This window comes from Melanostigma gelatinosum (assembly GCF_949748355.1).
Source record: "Melanostigma gelatinosum genome assembly, chromosome: 4".
NCBI lineage: Eukaryota > Metazoa > Chordata > Actinopteri > Perciformes > Zoarcidae > Melanostigma > Melanostigma gelatinosum.
This window is the reverse complement of record NC_136637.1, coordinates 16,493,278-16,511,069: the sequence shown is the minus strand read 5'-3', so window position 1 is coordinate 16,511,069 and position 17,792 is coordinate 16,493,278. Positions and strand designations below refer to the sequence as shown.

Here is a 17,792-nt window from a genome sequence, read left to right as displayed (position 1 = left end):
CCAACAACCCACATTTTGAATGGAGCCTGAGGGGTTTATATTGCTGTCAAACCTCCCGGCAAAATCTGAACCACTTCCCGAAGCAGTCACGTGGTACAGCCGGGCAGCGAGGCTTCGGACGTCATCATTTCTGGCTCCTCCCCTAAATGAAGCAAGCCTCGATACGCGCTTCGAGGAAACGCCCCCTCCATTACTCGACACACGCTTCGAAGCGTCGGCACATCGCGTAACATCAATAACCACAGTGAACCCCCACGTGGTGCCTCTTGTGGAGAGGAGGGTAAAAAGGCTGCAGTTTCTAACAACAGGATTTTTTTTATCCATGTTATCTGGAACAAAGGAGTGGACATGGGGCTTTAATGGATTTGCTTTTTGAGAATTGTTTCTTTCAAAACAGGGAGTTCATGCCATCCGAACATGTTGAGCCACAGTGTGATAAATCACACAATTTACTTTTTCATTTGATGCCATTAACGCATGTGCGTTTCGCATCCACATTTTGGCTTGTTTACATGTTATAGTGCTTCTTTGCTGGCACATTTCCGTGTAGAAGCCCAAGCGTTTAGACGCTACTTTAATGTTTATGTTTGCTGACTGCATTTCAACATCTTTGGCCTTGACATCAGATATTTTTAGCGTTTCTTTTAAACTGCTTGTTGGCCACCAATCAAAATCCACAATCAGACATGAATGTATATAAAAGGGCAGCAAAAACAAACAGCAAATGTGATTAGTGGCCGATCAGATCCAATTCACCACACAAAAATACACTGAAGTGGTGTTTTTATCAATGAAAGCGGCAGAGTGGTGCGTAAAGGTATTGCGCAATGATCACGTGCAGCGATTCAACGTCGTCCGACTTCATGAAAACTTGTACATTATTGTGAATACTGACGTTTAAACGCAGGATAGCTGAACTAGGGATCTGAGGCATGAAAGCATCTGGAAAAAAATGACAACTTGTTGGAGAACTAATGCTCATGTTCTTTTTGTGCATTTTTCATTCTCTCACAGTGTTCAGAAATGATGTAAACGATCAAATCCCTGTAACCACTGTTCCTCTTTGGCACTGCAGTTTTTATGAATCTGGCAAATAATGACGGCCAACGCTGTTTTTCTTAAATATGAATTCATTTAACAGTTTTTTTTTAACTGGTGCAGCAAAATTCACTCACCAAACACATGACAGCTGACAAAACCTGATTCTTCATTCCACTAAAGAGACCTGTGCACCTAAATATTTTAGTGCTGCAACTAAATGAAATGAATCGATGAAACACGTTTGTGACAGTGATGTGTTTAAAAATCTGTAAATATCTATGTTGTTTAATGTTTCGTTACATAAAAAAAGTTACAAATTAATTTTCTTTCAATCAAGAACATTTATTGTTGAAGCTCTTAAAAACATCAGCTCTAAAATCAACGTTTTTTGGCCATTTTATCACCAAAATAGATACCCTAAGTATTGTCAGACTGTTAGTTTAAGTATGTAAGTTCATCAAGCAGTTGACAGAAGATTCAAACAAAGATTTATTCAAACAGTTAGTCAAATAGTAAATCCATTTTCAAATACATATGGTTTAAGCCTTTGGCTGCTTTGAGAGCACTATTACAGCAGCAGCAGAGAAGTAATTTCAGGACCAATGAAAAGAGACAGTATTCCTCTCATTAGCACAAATTATTACAAGCCTCCAGTGACAGGCAGCGTTTAACGATCCACCCCCTCACTGGCAGTTAAACTGTGGTGTATCGAGCCGGACCAGGACAGGAGCGGAAAGGAGAGGGCCCACTGGGGAAATCAGACAGGAAGGTGGGGTTGTGAGACGGTGAAGTCTCCATCAAGGCCTGCCGCTTCTTGCGGTCACGCCTCTGGTAGCGGAAGTTAAAGGGGGGTCGCAGTGCTACAGGGCCTCCGATCTCTTCAGAGGATGAAGCAAAAGGATCAGCACCTGGAGGCCGCTGTTGCTGGTTTACTAGATGTTCATCCGACTCACTGGAAGATGAGGTGCAGGGGTTAGAGGGGTTAACCACAACAGGGGGGTCAAAGGGCACAGGAAGAATGCGCGTGGGGTCAAACAGCTCTGGTTGAGCAGCAGGGGGCGATGTAGGGTCAGAGGTAACAGGCAGAGGATCATTCACTGGGTCGTAGATCAGAGTCGGGAAGGTTGGGATCGCAGGGTCCTGAGGGAAGTCGTGACCCTGAGGCCGCACCGGTCTGAGGATGTCCACATTCTGTAGACGAAGAGACAAGATCACACTAAACTGATATTTGACGAACTCACTCTTGTTGGCTGCAAAACGAGTCTCAGTCACGCAATATTACATTACACACCGCAGCTCTAGAAAGGAGTGAGAAGACAACATAATTATAGCACAGAACCATCCAATTTTAAATCTCACACAGCAGTTTAAACACACACAGGCGCAGCATACATTTGAAGACACCACACAAGATATGACAGAATAATTACATGGCCAGTGGCAATCATTCAGAAAGTTGAATTATAATTTTAAAGGGTGCTTTAGTAAAACCTGAAACAAAACAGCATAAAACATTCATCAAATATTGCTCAGGCAGTGGGTTATTATGTATGACTGTCACTTCAAAATACATTTTGCTGAATTTTTCCACTTGACTGACTTACATTGTTTAATGCACTTGAATAGTCTGTTCTTTTTTGGGGTGTACATGTTCTTTCTGCTATGAGTGTTAAACCTCTCTGCTGCTGATTTCCTGTATTTAATTTACTGTCAAGGAGAATCCAAATCATTTTATTTTGTAGTCTTTGAGTCAGATTTCACATTAGGTCAAAGCAGCCCCATGAATCTGATTTACTTTGTGTGTTTGTTAAAAAATAACACGAAAGCTCAGAAAACTGTAGGAACATGTTTGCAGCAAGAAGATAGAGGATGGAGTTTTCATTTTTTTACCTTCTCATGCCCATTTTGGACGTATTGATCATGTAACTTTGTAACTTTGTCACACTTAAGAAACTGCAGCTGCCACTTTGGCTTAATTCACTCAGAGATATGTATTGGTCCAAAACATATTCATGACCACGGCAAATACCTTGTATTGTACCTTGAATGTTACAAATATGTTTCTGATTTTGATGGTAAATATTTTCAACAGCTTCCTGTACCTGCTTTTTGAACATCTCACAGGAAACCTGGACATCAGGATTGACTTTCAAGTCTCCGTGCACAGATCCTGCACAAAAACCTGCAGTCTGAGAGAGACATTTTATTCATTTATTTCAAGATACTGGGTCACACTAAGAAAAAAACCCAAAAGGATGGAGCAGGGAGGGAAAAACATGTAAATAATAATAAGATAATGAATTAAAAAAGGAGGAGAGGACGTGTCAGGCTTGTTTGATAAAATAATCAATAACTGCAGCCTTTTAGCGGTTACAATTAAACATAAATCCGTCAAGTAATACTTCCAGGAGCTGCATCAGTGATAGTAAACCATATGCTGGCTGATCGATGTGTATTTAAGTTTTCTGAACAGCATTAATTAGCGTCATAACAGTGTCAAGACAGAAATCCATTCTTTTAATTAATGGAGCACCTTCAGATAATGTTGTTGTACTTTGAAGAAACATTTCTATGTGTCCAAATCAGGATTAGAATGATACGCAACTCTGGTTTTCACGTGGATTTTCAACTATCAGAGTGTCATACTAATTTAGCATTTTACTTGTCTAATATGGTATGTATATTGTGTTGAGTTAATGTCTTATTTTCACTCTCCGTGTTGAGTACCTCTGTGTCAGACTCGAGTGTCAGCCGCTGGCAGGTGCCTCTTTCTGTCACTCCCTCTGGACACTCTTGGACTATGTACTCCACAAAGCTGGCTTTCACAGGTGCAACCTTAATAAATATATAAAATAACTTATTAAGAAAAGGGGAAATTGCACAAATAAACAAAGACAGATACTTGATATGGTTGCTGTATGTAAAGGCTATCATGTTACCTACGGGGTATTACATAGCAATATTCGGAGCTTTCATCCCCAAGCGAACTATTCAGTTTTTCATTTTCTCCCCAAACAATACCCTAGCCAGATTGCAAGGCCTAAAGTGCCTTCAGTAATATTTTGCAACCTTGCCGACTCTTGTATCATGATGATATTTGTGCAGTAAAGGTACTCATCTGGCACACAAAGGCCCAAAGGTGTACTGTGCGCCATCTGCTCATGTACACCCAGAGATTTTTCTTGAGTGTCATTTCCTAATAAACGCAACATTCAACACGTTGTTGTGTAATGAAATCGGCCCCAGAGCTTTGTTCGTCCAATCAGAGTTAATAATTGAGGTCTCCGGTCGTACCTGCGCTGCAGCTCTGGTGATCTTCTTCACTCCGAGCCCTGCACCCACTGGTGACTGTCTCTTATAGGACGCCAGAGTGACCTGAGCAGCAGTCACAGCCTGTGGGCTCTCCACTGGGAGCAGGGTGGGGCAGGTTGGACAGGTCTGCTGGAGCTTCTCTGGGGGATCTACAGGGACCAGACGCAGAGAATATAATATAACATTTGTACTGAGTTGCAACAATAAGCTATCGTATGCAGAATGGACAATGAATAAAAGCAGTTATTAGAAGTGTTCACAGTAAAAGCTGTATTTGCAATAAACATGTTCTGGAACATCTTTTGTTAAAGCCCAAAATGCAAATGTAGTAATACAGGTGTTTGTACTGATATAACACAATGGGAAAAACAATAGTTTGAGATTAGGGTAACAGACATTTCTCATCCCTGATAATTAGATTTGTCATAGAGGGGACTGCTCAGGTGTAAGGTGTTCCATTTGTGCCAGTAAGCCAACGTCAACCCATAGATTTTCTTATCTTTATGATAAGCCTTGCACACCGAGCAATGTTACTACCACAAATATTACTTGTTAGAGAAATTCAAACCAGCACCATCTTTTGCAAGATCAGTGAGATGCAACATTCATTCTTTAAGATACAAAACCATACAATATGTCATCCATCACAGTATGATCATCCATATTTTCTGGTATCAAAAGCTCCTTTTAATTTCGTGTTGTAGAATTTTTCTTGATACGTTTAAAGCACCTCGTATTCCATCGAACGATGTCGTCAGTGTTACCTGGGACAAGAGTGCAGTCGTAGCTGTACAGGTAGGAGTATCCCTCTGTTGTGTGGAGCATGGTGGTGTTACAGATGCCAGAGATTTGCTGAAAAGAATACAATAGAAAGAAACTCAAGTTCCACCAATAAATGCCGTTTTACATAGATATTGCAACTTGCAAATGTGACATACCTAGAACAGTCCATGTCAAAGTAACTTTAAATGTGTGTGTGCTCTTGTGCTTCCATCTTTGCAAGAACCAAAATGATTGACCTGGAGAGTGAGGGCATTTTTTTCCCGTCTTCCTTCTTCAATGGACTGTTTGCGGGGTGAGACCTTGGTTTCAAGGTTTAACGTTGGAATTAGGCCAATGTAAGGGTCAAAATTTAAGATTCGGGGCTACGCTGCAACAAATCCTCTTCTGCAAATGAACAAAATATTATGGAGGATATAAAGAAATGTGCTTGTATCAAAATATAAACCATGAATTCAAGATAAATGTGACAGAGTGTTTTCAAGACATTGTGATGTCTTAAACTGCCCTTTTGTCAATGTGAAGGGAAAGCATTATGTCAACAAGAGATATATGCGTGTATGTGTGTGTGTGTGTGTGTGTGTCCTACTGTTTCCATGAATGGTCTAATGTCACAGCGTTTCCATGGTTTTGGGCTGCTTATGTGACACTTGGTCTCCAGGACATCCAGGTCCAGGTAATACACATTGCCTGCTGGGCCCTGACAGGCACAATGCAAACACAAGCAATGAGAGAGTAGAGGTATACAAACAACAGGGTGTGCTCAGAATTTCCAACAGTACTGTTATATGCGCCTATATTTTTATTCATGTAATAAATAGAAGCATTATACACGTTTTAGTATTTATCCGTGGCTCAAATATATTGGTTGGTCTTCTGTTAAGTGCATTCATTTGTTCAGTTACATCTTTAAGGAACCATTTCGGAGGTGCTCTGTGTAATTCCCCAGAATACTTTGGACCATATTGATTTTAGCTGTAGCACTGAAAACAAATCTCAACGATTTGAGCAGGTGTAATGGCAGCCGTTTCAGGTCATGAAGTTAAACGGAGACTCTTAAAACCGGATCCATCCCACAGCCGGGCTACGACAGCCTTCAGCAGCGGACAGCATGAAGTTCATAAAGCCTGTTGTGTAAGGTCTGTCCCAGCGGTGCTGCACTGAAATGACCTGGACTTTTATTAACAGTCACTTCAGTCCTAAAGGCCTTTTTTCATGAGGCATGAAAGAGGGTGGCTTCTCATTTTATGACATAAAATTCTGTACATGAATTTTATTGTTGCGTCTATTATGAGCGACATTCGCTGATGAGTCATTCACCACAAAGCGCAAAAACAACAAATATGTATCGTTGTTTTCATTCTTTAGTGTTTGCACACTAATGTAATTGCTGCTATTTTCACGTCTTTGATGTACTTCAAGGGTTCCCAAACTAGGGTCTGGGGACCACAATAAGTCCTTGAAAAGGAGAGTTTAATTTCATTATCACTTCCCCCAGTGTGAGAATCAGCACATTGTAACAATGCAAGAGGAAGGTTTCTGATTAAAGTTTGACTGTGCACAGTCATTTGTAACAACAAAACACAAATTGTCTTAAATTGCTTCGACCTTGATGAGAGAGTGCAGTCGCTTTGCTGCTTGCTCTTGCCTCTGCTTGCCTCTGCTTGTATTTTCTTGCATTTTCTTGCTTCAATTTGCCAGATATATCACATATATCACTCTTCAACATTTGAGTGACGACAAATCCAGAAAGTCGTCGAGCTATTTGGATTGTTGGCTACTGCTAACTAGCAGCTAAGCTAAAGCTAAGTAGCAGCAAGATGCCTCCCTTCTCCACGGATGACGACTACAAACTCCTACAGAAGATTGCAGTCTTGGAAACAAAAATCTACTGACTAGAAGTAAACGCGGAAGTAAATGGACTGTGTGGGAATGATACCACTCTACCATGGACTCAAAACACTGGACAAATGCAAGCTAAGACACAGCTAACTAGCATAACCAGGCCTACCAAGAAACAGGAGGCGAGAGCAGATAATGCATCTTATGCGACTGGCTGGCCTGCACTAGCACACGGGCAGAACTCCTCCTCAACCCCTGCACCCAGACGGACAAAGCCAGGGACAGCTGAGAAAAGTAAAACCTGCAAAACACCTCCACAACAACCAAGCCTACAACTTCAAAACAGATTTGCTCCATTGTCGCAGGATCCTAAATCTCCATCTGATGACCTGGATAAGCAGCTATCTCCTCAAAGTATCTCCTCAAAAGGGTAAGAACTGAGAGTAAATGTGAGAAAGGGCCGCAGGCAAAGCTAATGACTGGGCCTGAGACTCTGATTGTTGGTGACTATGCTGTAAAAGATGTCAGAAAACTGTGCAGCAAGAACACCAAAATACTCTGCTTTCCGAAAGATATGGTCTCTGACATGAGAGACAAATTCCTGGACATCGTGGCTGACTATCCCACAGCGAAAAACATCATTGTGCATACAGGAAGCTGTGATATTGTGAAACAACAGTCTGAAGTTCTGAAGCGAGACTTTATTGATCTGTTAAACACAGTCAGCTCTGTCAAGGCTGAGGTGTTCATCAGTGGCCCTCTTCCACCAGTCAGAGGAGGAGATGAAGGATTCAGCAGGCTGTTTGCACTGAACAAATGGCTGTCAACTGCATGTGCTGACCATTCAGTACATTTTATCAACAATTTCTACCTTTTCTGGGAGCGCAGACATCTTTTTGCAGCGCATGGAATTTGCCTGAACATGTCAGGGGTAAAACTGTTTACCTCTAACCTGTTTTTCTCCCTGCGTCACCCGTCTGTCCCTACTGCCAAGGACAAGATACAAGAGGAGTCTAACCAAGAGATAACCACACAGCATCGCCATGGAGACCTTACGGGAAGGATGCCCCCGCCTAACGGCAGCCAAAGGAGGAGTCTCCAACCTCATCATCAGAGACCGCCTTCGCCTCCGGTCTCCCACTTTCCCCACCCTTCCTAGACGAGGAGTCGTTACCTCCCTCCCCAGCACCTACTTCCACCCCCCAAATTCCATCCAGGTCCCTTTCCTCTCTCACACTCTCCCCATCCTCCCCCCACCTGGAGTTCACTGACCACATGAAAGAGCTGGTCATTGCTGGAACCAAACACACTCCTCGCCGGTTCCACAACCATCTTCTGTCTCCCCTACATGATGGAGGAAATAATTGATATCTTCTGGGTCCAGGCTACAGGGCTAATGACACCAATGACTCTCTCCAGGAAAAGTCGGGGCCCTGTATGCAGCTAGCTGTTTCAATTCCTGTCTTGCAAGTTTATAGAAAAAGAAAGGTGAGGCTGCGAAGAAACAATAGTAAACATGCAAACTTATCAAACTTAGCATACATTCCTCGTCAGCCTGTCCAAATAAATTGGGCAAAGAAAGCTTTAACCACATTAAACTTAGCTTTATTAAATGTCAGGTCTCTGTCAGGAAAAACATTTTTAATCAATGATTTTATTGTTGGGCACAAACTGGACATTTTGTTTTTAACTGAAACTTGGTTAAATCAAGATAACAGTGCAGCTGTTCTTATTGAATCAACACCTCCCAACTTCAGTTTCATGAGCGAAACAAGAGCGCATAAGAAAGGAGGTGGAGTTGCTGTTTTATTTAATGATTCTCTTCAATGCAAGCAGATGTCCTTTGGTCATTTTAGTTCTTTTGAATATGTGGCTCTGAATTCCAATCAAGCTTTATTCCTAAACATTTACAGACCGCCTAAATACTGTGCGACCTTCTTTGATGAGTTTACTGAACTGATGTCTGTAATCTGTATTGATTTTGACTGTGTTGTTATTGTTGGTGATTTTAATATCCATGTTGATAATCCCCAGGACAGAGAGTCTATAGAACTATGTGGTGTCCTTGATAACTATGATCTGACTCAGCATGTGACAGGACCCACCCACAATAGGGGGCACACTCTGGACCTAATCATCACCAAAGGTGTAAACATTTCCAAGGTTGCTGTGACTGATGTTGCACTCTCTGATAATTTCTGTGTTTTCTTTGAGAGTGCAATCTCCTTGCACACAAATGTCCAAACCAAGGTTGTGACAAAGCGTTACATCTCTGAAAACACCAGTGAACTATTTATTCAGAAGTTCTCCTCCACACCAGCCCTCTCTTGCCTCTCAGTCAATGAACTTGTAGATGGCTTCAATTTTAAAGTAAAAAATATTATTGATGCCATTGCACCCACTAAAGTGAAGGTTGTCTCGGGTAGGCAAAGATCTCCTTGGAGAAATGCTACGCTGGTCAAAATAGAGAAACGAGTGTCGGAAAGCTGAGAGCAAAACTAATCTCCAGGTTCACTGTGACATCTATAAAGAGAGACTTCGCAATTATAATTTGGAACTTAGAAATGCAAGGCAGTCATTCTTCTCTGACATCATAACCAAAAACAAGAACAATACACGCACCCTATTTGCTACCGTCGACAGGCTAACAAACCCTCCAGTGTCGGTAGCTGCTGAACTCCAATCCACCTGGGCATGCAATCAATTTGCCTCCTTTTTTACTGACAAAATTCAGAAAATTAGACAAGCAGTCAGTGCCTCCACACCAACCACAGGATATGTGTTGTCCCGATCTCTGAATGACATCCATTCAAATATCATGACACAATTTCATTCAATCGACCGTAGAAGCCTAGAAGACATTATACAACATCTGAAGTCATCCTCCTGCTGCTTGGATATTCTACCAACACACTTTTTCAAAAATATTTCAAACTGCATGACCACTGATCTCTTACATATTGTAAACACATCCCTTCTCTCAGGTGTCTTCCCACAAGCCCTAAAAACTGCAGTTATTAAACCGCTCCTAAAGAAGGTTAGTTTAGACTCCGCAACGATGAAAAATTATAGGCCAATATCAAACCTCCCATTTTTAAGTAAAATAATTGAAAAAGCGGTTTTCCAACAGCTGACCAACTTCTTGGCCGTAAATAACTGCTTTGATGTTTTCCAGTCAGGTCTACTTTCTGTTCCCAGAGTCAGAACTAAACATGGAGAAGCAGGGTTCAGTTTTTCTGCTCCACATATCTGGAACAAAGTCCCAGAAAGCTGCAGGTCTGCTGAGACCCTCAGCTCATTTAAATCAAGATTGAAGACCTTTCTGTTTGCTGCTGCCTTTAATTGAACCACATTCAATTCATATATTCATCAATTTCCTGCATTTCTGCATTTTACTACTGTATTTTATTTCTTACACTGTTCTTAATTGCTGTTGAATCTCCTTTTCTTTTGCCTTATGTTTTGATGCTTTTAATAGTTTTAAAAGGACTGCACAATATATCGCCATTTCCTCCGGGACCGAGTTCGTGCAAGGCGTATGTGTGTGGTTGATTGCGTGCAGCGTAATGTCTCAGGGAGACATCAATTATTGTTTCAATGTATGTTTTCAATCTCCTTTACTTTTTACTACTGAATTTTATTTCTTACACTGTTTCTTTAATTGTTTTTAAATCTCCTTTTCTTTTGCCTTATGTTTTGATGCTTTTAATGGTTTTATGTGAAGCACTTTGAATTACCTTGTTGTTGAAATGTGCTATACAAATAAACTTGCCTTGCCTTGCCTTAAATGGGATCCCACTGACATCAAGATTGGCCGCGGTTGGTTAAATCTATCAGTGTGTGACTTCCTTTTTTTCACAGGGATTCTTTGATATATCAGCCACAACAGAAGGGGAAACAACCATTCCAACACACTCCCCTTGTTAAACATGAATAAATCACCCACTGACAGAATATTACAACAACCCCAGGAAGGTTTTCCAGCTCGGCATTTGTCTTTTGCACTGACCTGAGCATTCAGGTGGACATTTGCAATGCGGTTGAGGGCAAATTTGTAGCCATCGGTGCGATCCTCATTGATGTAAGTGACTGCCAGACGAGACAGCTTCTCCACCGCTTTGTCATTACAGGGGATGGGAGCAAGTTCGACAGGCGACAGTGGAAAACCCTCGCCGTGCACACTCAGAGTGTGAGTAGACAGCAGGGATAACAGCAGTAATAATGTGCAGATAGATTTGTCCATGGTGGCAGAGGTTCCAGACAGCAGCTAAAAGACAGAACTGGTTTAAAGGTAAGTTTGTTCTCTTGTGTTTGTGTTGGGCCCCTGCAGTGACTTTTGGAATGAAAACAGGACGGAGATGTTGAAATTATGCCAAGGACAAAGTTTATTTGGTGTCAGAGGGCTGATACTTGTGAATGAATGTTGCAGTGGTTCATTCAACCTGGGGAACACTCTTTACCTATCTGAAAAATACTGTAGATAATATACAGAAGTTACTTTATATGCATACAAAAACATGATTAAAGGCTATTTTATTCTCTGTTTGATTCTGATCCAAAGATGCATGTAGGGCATTTATGAGGCCTAGTTTAAAGCAATCGTCCCCATTTACATTTTAACTTGTAAAAAAAGAATTACATTGAGCCATATGTTGTGGCTGCAATGTGAGCATCTCACCACAAGAGGTCACTGTGAGTCTGGTGTGCTGCACTGGAGGGAAATCTGGTAAAACTGTTGGTCCACCAGTCAGAACTGGGTTAATGATTCACTGTTACCCAGTGAATTGCTTTCCGTATTAGACTTGCTGCTGTATTAGAACCTCGTAATTCTGATATTTGGGTTTTGTGTCTTGATTTTACCGAAACACAAATCAAGATTCAGATTGACCCCTAATCAAGCAATGGTAATGATTTATTCTGTTCCAGTTCATAGTGTTATTTACAAAAATTAATTCAGATGAATTTCTTATAAATGGGATGTTCAGTATATATCGTTTTTTTTATTTCAAAGCAGTTAACCAGGCTTGACTGTGTGTGTGTTATGGGTGGGGTTCACACCCTTAGGAGCAGTGAGATTGGTTCCATTGTCTGTGACACACACACACACACACACACACACACACGCACACACACACACACACACACACACACACACACACACACACAATCGATATGCCATATTCGATTCATCAGAGTTTTTATACTGATGTTTTTTAAGTGTGAAACAAATTACATGAATGTTTCAAAAATCTTGTCTGTGGACACTTGAAGGAAATACATATTTTTTTTTATCAGATAGCAGCGTGGCTCCAGATATGTTAATGTTGGTTGCTTGGTCCACCACTTTCATTTAAAATGAACTACTTGAAAATCTACCAGATGAATTGTTGCTACATTCTGGTCCCTGCAGGATATATTTGAGTGACTTTGTAGTGATCACCTTATTTTTCTTGTGGCAGACAAAGTTTTCACAAATTCAGTAAAACATCTCAACATCTATTAGATGGATTTCTTACACATATTCATGGCTTCCAGACGATGTAATGGCTTTTCCCCTGACTTCTAGCGCCACCTGCAGGTTGACATTTTTAGCTCAGAGTAAAATATCTGGACAACTATCAGATGGATTGCCATGAAATTCGGGCCATACATTCATGTTGTCACAAGGATGAATTGTAAAAACTTTGGTGATTCCTGAACTTTTTTATAGCTTACCCAACACTTTGGATTATGAGCAAATACCTGCAAATTGAATGATCAGCCTCAGCTGTAACCAACAGTACATTCTAGTATTTAAGTAATATTAAACATCAAATTCAAGTGTAGTGGGTTCTGTTTGAAGGCATCTGTCCAGGGATAATCATTCAACCCATTTCAGATATTCACTGAACCAGGTTCAGCTCTCAACAGAGGCTGGAGGAGGGATGGACTCACTCAGCAGAACAAATTCTGCAAATAGAAGAAAAAAAGAGCTGCCTCAATGCTGTTTGTGTGTGTGTGTCTTTGTGTACGTGAGCTTGTGCATGATATCATACAAGAGAATGTGCACCAGTGTTTGTCTGTGTGCACATTTGACCGTGCAGAGCCATGATTGCATGCGCCAATGTTACCGGCAGCTATAGTTGTGTTGCGGCAGAAAGCAGAAGGAGTCTGTGGGGGAGAGATAAGAACGACGAGGCTGCGCCAAGGACTCGCTCTACCAGCACAACGCCAGACCCAAGTTCGACAAACCTCCTTTGATGCGAGCACAGAGTAATCTCCCCTTCTGCTCGCTGCAGAGAGATGCTACGCTGCAGTGATACCCAGGCCCAGATACGATGGGGCTGCTGCTGTTCAACATCATACAGCGATGGGCCTGGGGTGAGAAGAGGACAGAAAATGTCACTTTGATGTGGTCTAAATCCTTTTTTTATTTTAAGTTTCATTGGATTTACTGCTCGTGTCAAAATGCTGTTTCAGGGAAGTTCATTAGTGTTGTTTTCAGTGGAGAATTTCAGTGTAGCGTGGTCTAAATGCGGTTTCACAGACATTTCCACCTTGCCAACTAGAAAACATTTCTGGGGGAAATACTGGCAGAAACCTCCTCCTGTGTAACATCACCTGCCAGTAGGACAATAATTGGTTCTTTACTGCACTGCACATTTAAGAAAAAATAACATGATCCCTTTCTCTTTGTATTTCTAATCACATTCTACCTGTGTTTCTCAATCGGAGTGTTTACATGTTGCCTTTCATCACTACTTTGTCCACCCTCTCACAGATACGTGTGAATGAATAGACCAAAATTACAAGATGGCAGCCAGCCCTTATCTTTTGCAAATCATCCTCCTTATAACCATCTTGCATACTTTTATTCTCACACACAAAACACACACACACACACACACACACACACACACACACACACACACACACACACACACACACACACACACACACACACACACACACACACACACACACACACACACACACACACACACACACACACGCACTCTTTGCCTTTGTCTTCTCTTTTCTCACTCTGGGTTCACTTGATTTTCTTTCACCAGATGCTGCTGGGATTTCGTTCTTATCTTATTGGTCACAGTCTACACAGAGAAGGGAAGACATTAGGATCGAGAGAGAGCAGGAAGAGGGATAATTCCCTCATTTAATTGGTTTCAAACTTTTTCTCCCCTGGAGGAGCTGCTTCCTACACTGTTGTGGCCAAAACATGGACATTGATGCTAAACCCATTACATTTCACTGTAATTGGTCAAGCTATGAGCTCACATTACGTAACAAATCTTTCACAGTTGATTGGCATTCTCTGCAGCAGTGGTCACAAATCCCTGTCATTTCAGCAGGATGAAGTAGTCAGCTTTAGACTCTTAATTTCCCTGTCATGTATTCAGCTTCTCTGACTGAAGCCACAGGAAGTAAATGAGAGCAGGACACCCCCACTGAAACATGAGCTGTGATACGAGGAGTTTTATGTTGCTGCATGTATTCTCAACAAGAGGAGAGAAGGAAGAATACTAAATTAAACCTTTGGCCCTTTAATGTTTAATGCTTTTTAACTTTACGTAATGGTTTTCTTTGTAATTATTTTGGATATTTTTGGATTTTAACATATTATGGTTCTTTAACTCTTGAATTGTACACAGTTGAGCCCACCAAGGATGCTTCCTTTGTTGCAATAGTATAAAGTTAACTAAAGTTAACTCAACTTTCACACATACTGCTTATCTCAAATCAAATCAAAATCATATTCTTATGGATGAAGTATAAGGTTATAGTGATGACTCTAAATATAACTATTTTATCAAAACAATTTCAAATTGTTTTGTGGTTTTGGATGTTAAAAACAGCACAGTTTCAAGGACCTGCAGCTATTTTCCTACATTTCCTTCCATTACTTTACATAATAGAAAATGACTTAATGTTTCTGTGTTTAATGACATTGTTATTTTTCCTGAACTTACATTATACTCTATTTAAATCTACAGGCTGCTGCTATTGTATTTTGTCAAAGGTTCCTGCATTAAAGAGACGGGGACTTTTTTTAAGTTTAATTTTAATTCAGGTTGGTTGTTAGTCACTAGCAGACAGTAGAACAGACGCAGAAGCTGTTACAACTAATGTGTTGGAAACCAATAAACGCCGAGTTGAACATTCACCCTCGTTTCATCACTGTTTTGGTCGCCGCCAACTCCTCACAAAAACTTCAACGATGGACAATTCTGCAAAACCCTGGATTAGAATGAGTGCCAACAATTTAAACCTATACCAAATCTTAAAATCTAGCTTCAGCGATAACGTCATGGTTATTTTAATTGCATGTGTGTGACAGAACACAAACTTCAGTCACACGCAACAAAGGCAGACTCCTTACTCCTAACCAACCATCATTCCAACCGGCACAACACCATTTACAGTCGGGCACACTACTTGTATCACCACTAAACGCTGGTATTGGAGGAAATTGTGACATTCAGAATAATCCAGTGTGCTGGGCTGTCTTAAGTGGCTCGATGTGAGACTTTCTTCTACGGTGGTGTTATCAGAACCTGTTTGCTGAGAACAAGGAAACGATATTGTTATGCAGTGAACCTCAATCATACATGAATGTGCTGTGAAACCAAAACAACAAGCTAAAAGAGGCTACACAATTATCCTCTGTGGTTGTGTCACTTTGCGTAACCCTCTTTCTCACATGCATTCATTCGATTCCATGTTGAAACAAAAAAGTAATAAGTGATGCAGATTTATATTTTTTGGCCCCGATCATTCACAGAATTCTCTGTGGTACAAATTAGAGTGAGAACAAGAGACTTGGAAAAAGAGATCTGCAGACATCAGGGACACAGATGCGACGCATAGCCATTACAGTAAACGATAGTGAAAGCACAGTAGCAGGCGCAGAGAGCAAATACAGGGGAACATAGTAACGTCAGGGTGTATTATAGAGACCCAGAGCTGGGATGATGACGCACAGTGTGAGAGACCGGCTCAATCACTGAATGTGATTGAAGTACCATGTGTGGCACTCCAAAGTCTGGCCCTCGTGATGCATTGCCCACTCCTCATTTTACCTCCTCGGCCAACTCTAAGATGTTTCGCGACCAGTCACCTGCTGCCCACTACTGGCTGGACATCAGCACCAGTTATGCTGGCAAATCAAATAATTATTTGACAGTTTATTTGTGGCTGTTTGGGAAATGTCTTCGCCGGGACTGTTTCAGGTGTTTGCATGCTCAAATGTGTTAGGATGCATGTGTGCAAGTGTTTGTCTGCCTCTGTGTACTCTTTTCTCTGTGTGTGTGTGTGTGTGTGTGCTCATGTGTGTATAAGAAAGAGATGGGTTAGGGAGAAGTCACTGAGTCAATGCATTACCTTGTCTAACCGACTGGGTATCAAACTCATGACAACTAAAACTTTTTCAGCCTTGAAGCCTATTTATACACCCATACAAGCCTCTTTGATGTCGGCACTTAAAGCACCACTAACTCACCCTGGAGGAAGAGCCTGGCACACAGAGGATGCTGTGTGTGTATGTGTGAGAATATGTGCGCGCATGTATGTGTGTATGTGCATGCTCGCCACCCGTGTTTAGCTTCTTGATGACGAACCATTTTTAAACTTTGATATTTCTAGACTTCACACCTCTCCTCCCTTTTATGTCCATCTGCTCCAACGTCTGAACGTCTGCAGTCTTTGTCTTGGGGTGAGACGTTTTAATCAGCTTTCACACAAATAAATTCTGCCAGAGCAAAAAAACGACTTTTCATGTCTAAACCTGAGCTGCAATTTGTCAGATTGTTGAGTAGATATACTGTAAATGTGTCTTTTCTGTCAACAAGCCACTGATCTGATAGCCTACTGTACATTGTAATTCTCAGACTGCCTATAGTCTCCTTGGCTACTTGGCATATCCATCCTTGGCATCACGCCATTTCAATTATCTTTTGCTTTCACTTTCCTTAGAGTAATCTTTTAATCTTACCGCTACCCACCTTAGTCCCTGCCCAGTCTTTGAAAATCACTTCGCATTTTGTTCTCTCTTTAATGTCCATCAAATATTGAATATTTTCTTCTGTTTTCATGCTGTTTCGTGTCTTGCAGCAGCCTACTGCTGAGCCTGCTAACAGTACTATTCTGTGACATTTTCATTTTTAAAAATGTCAATTTTGATTGAACTTATACCAGGATTCAACTTAAATTCTGAGCATTTGTTGCATTTGCTGTCATAGAGGGATCTTTCTGTAAAAATCCCATTCTTTAAATTTTAGTGGGAATGCATAAAAAAACAAAACAATTCATCACCAAAATGCAGGGATGACACAATAAAAGATTTTTGGGACTGTGAGGCCCTTTAACTGACGGGTGTGGTTGATGGTTGGAGGTGTGGTGTGTTGCACCTGGAACTACAGCCAATAGTGATGTCACAGCGTGCTGACCCACCCTAAAGTACACATACAGTATCACTCCAGTAAAGTGAGAAGTTACACGATTTGAGGTCAGCAAAAATACAATTTTCAGCTGGTGTTCTGGTACAAAGTTGCTCTTTAAATCATACAATTTGAATCCAACAAGAGGAAACTAATGAGTTAAAGATTTCTAGTTTTGAAGAGAAAATACCTGTCCTTCTATTCAGCTGCATTGATCCTGGTTCAATGTTTAAACGGAAATGACTGATTCGGGTAAAATAAAAATTCAGGTCCTGGCACCACTCCCACAATGTCTGTCTCTGTCTAACTACCACTCAATGCTTGGCTGCCTCTGACCAACTATCTGCCTGATTGCTCTCTCTCCCTCTCTCTCTCCCTCTCTCT

At 41.1% G+C, this 17,792-nt stretch overlaps 1 protein-coding gene across 1 annotated transcript; it reads right to left on the bottom strand.

The window, feature by feature from the left end:
* Positions 1 to 1,734: 1,734 nt before the first annotated feature.
* LOC306776080 (alpha-2-HS-glycoprotein) lies at positions 1,735 to 11,218 on the bottom strand (the record flags this gene model as incomplete). Its single annotated transcript, XM_079266665.1, has 7 exons — positions 1,735 to 2,232; positions 3,144 to 3,230; positions 3,769 to 3,876; positions 4,336 to 4,502; positions 5,118 to 5,205; positions 5,723 to 5,833; positions 10,985 to 11,218. The coding sequence occupies 7 exons, from the start codon at positions 11,216 to 11,218 to the stop codon at positions 1,735 to 1,737; spliced, it is 1,293 nt and encodes a 430-aa protein (XP_079122791.1).
* Between the last annotated feature and the right edge of the window lie 6,574 nt (positions 11,219 to 17,792).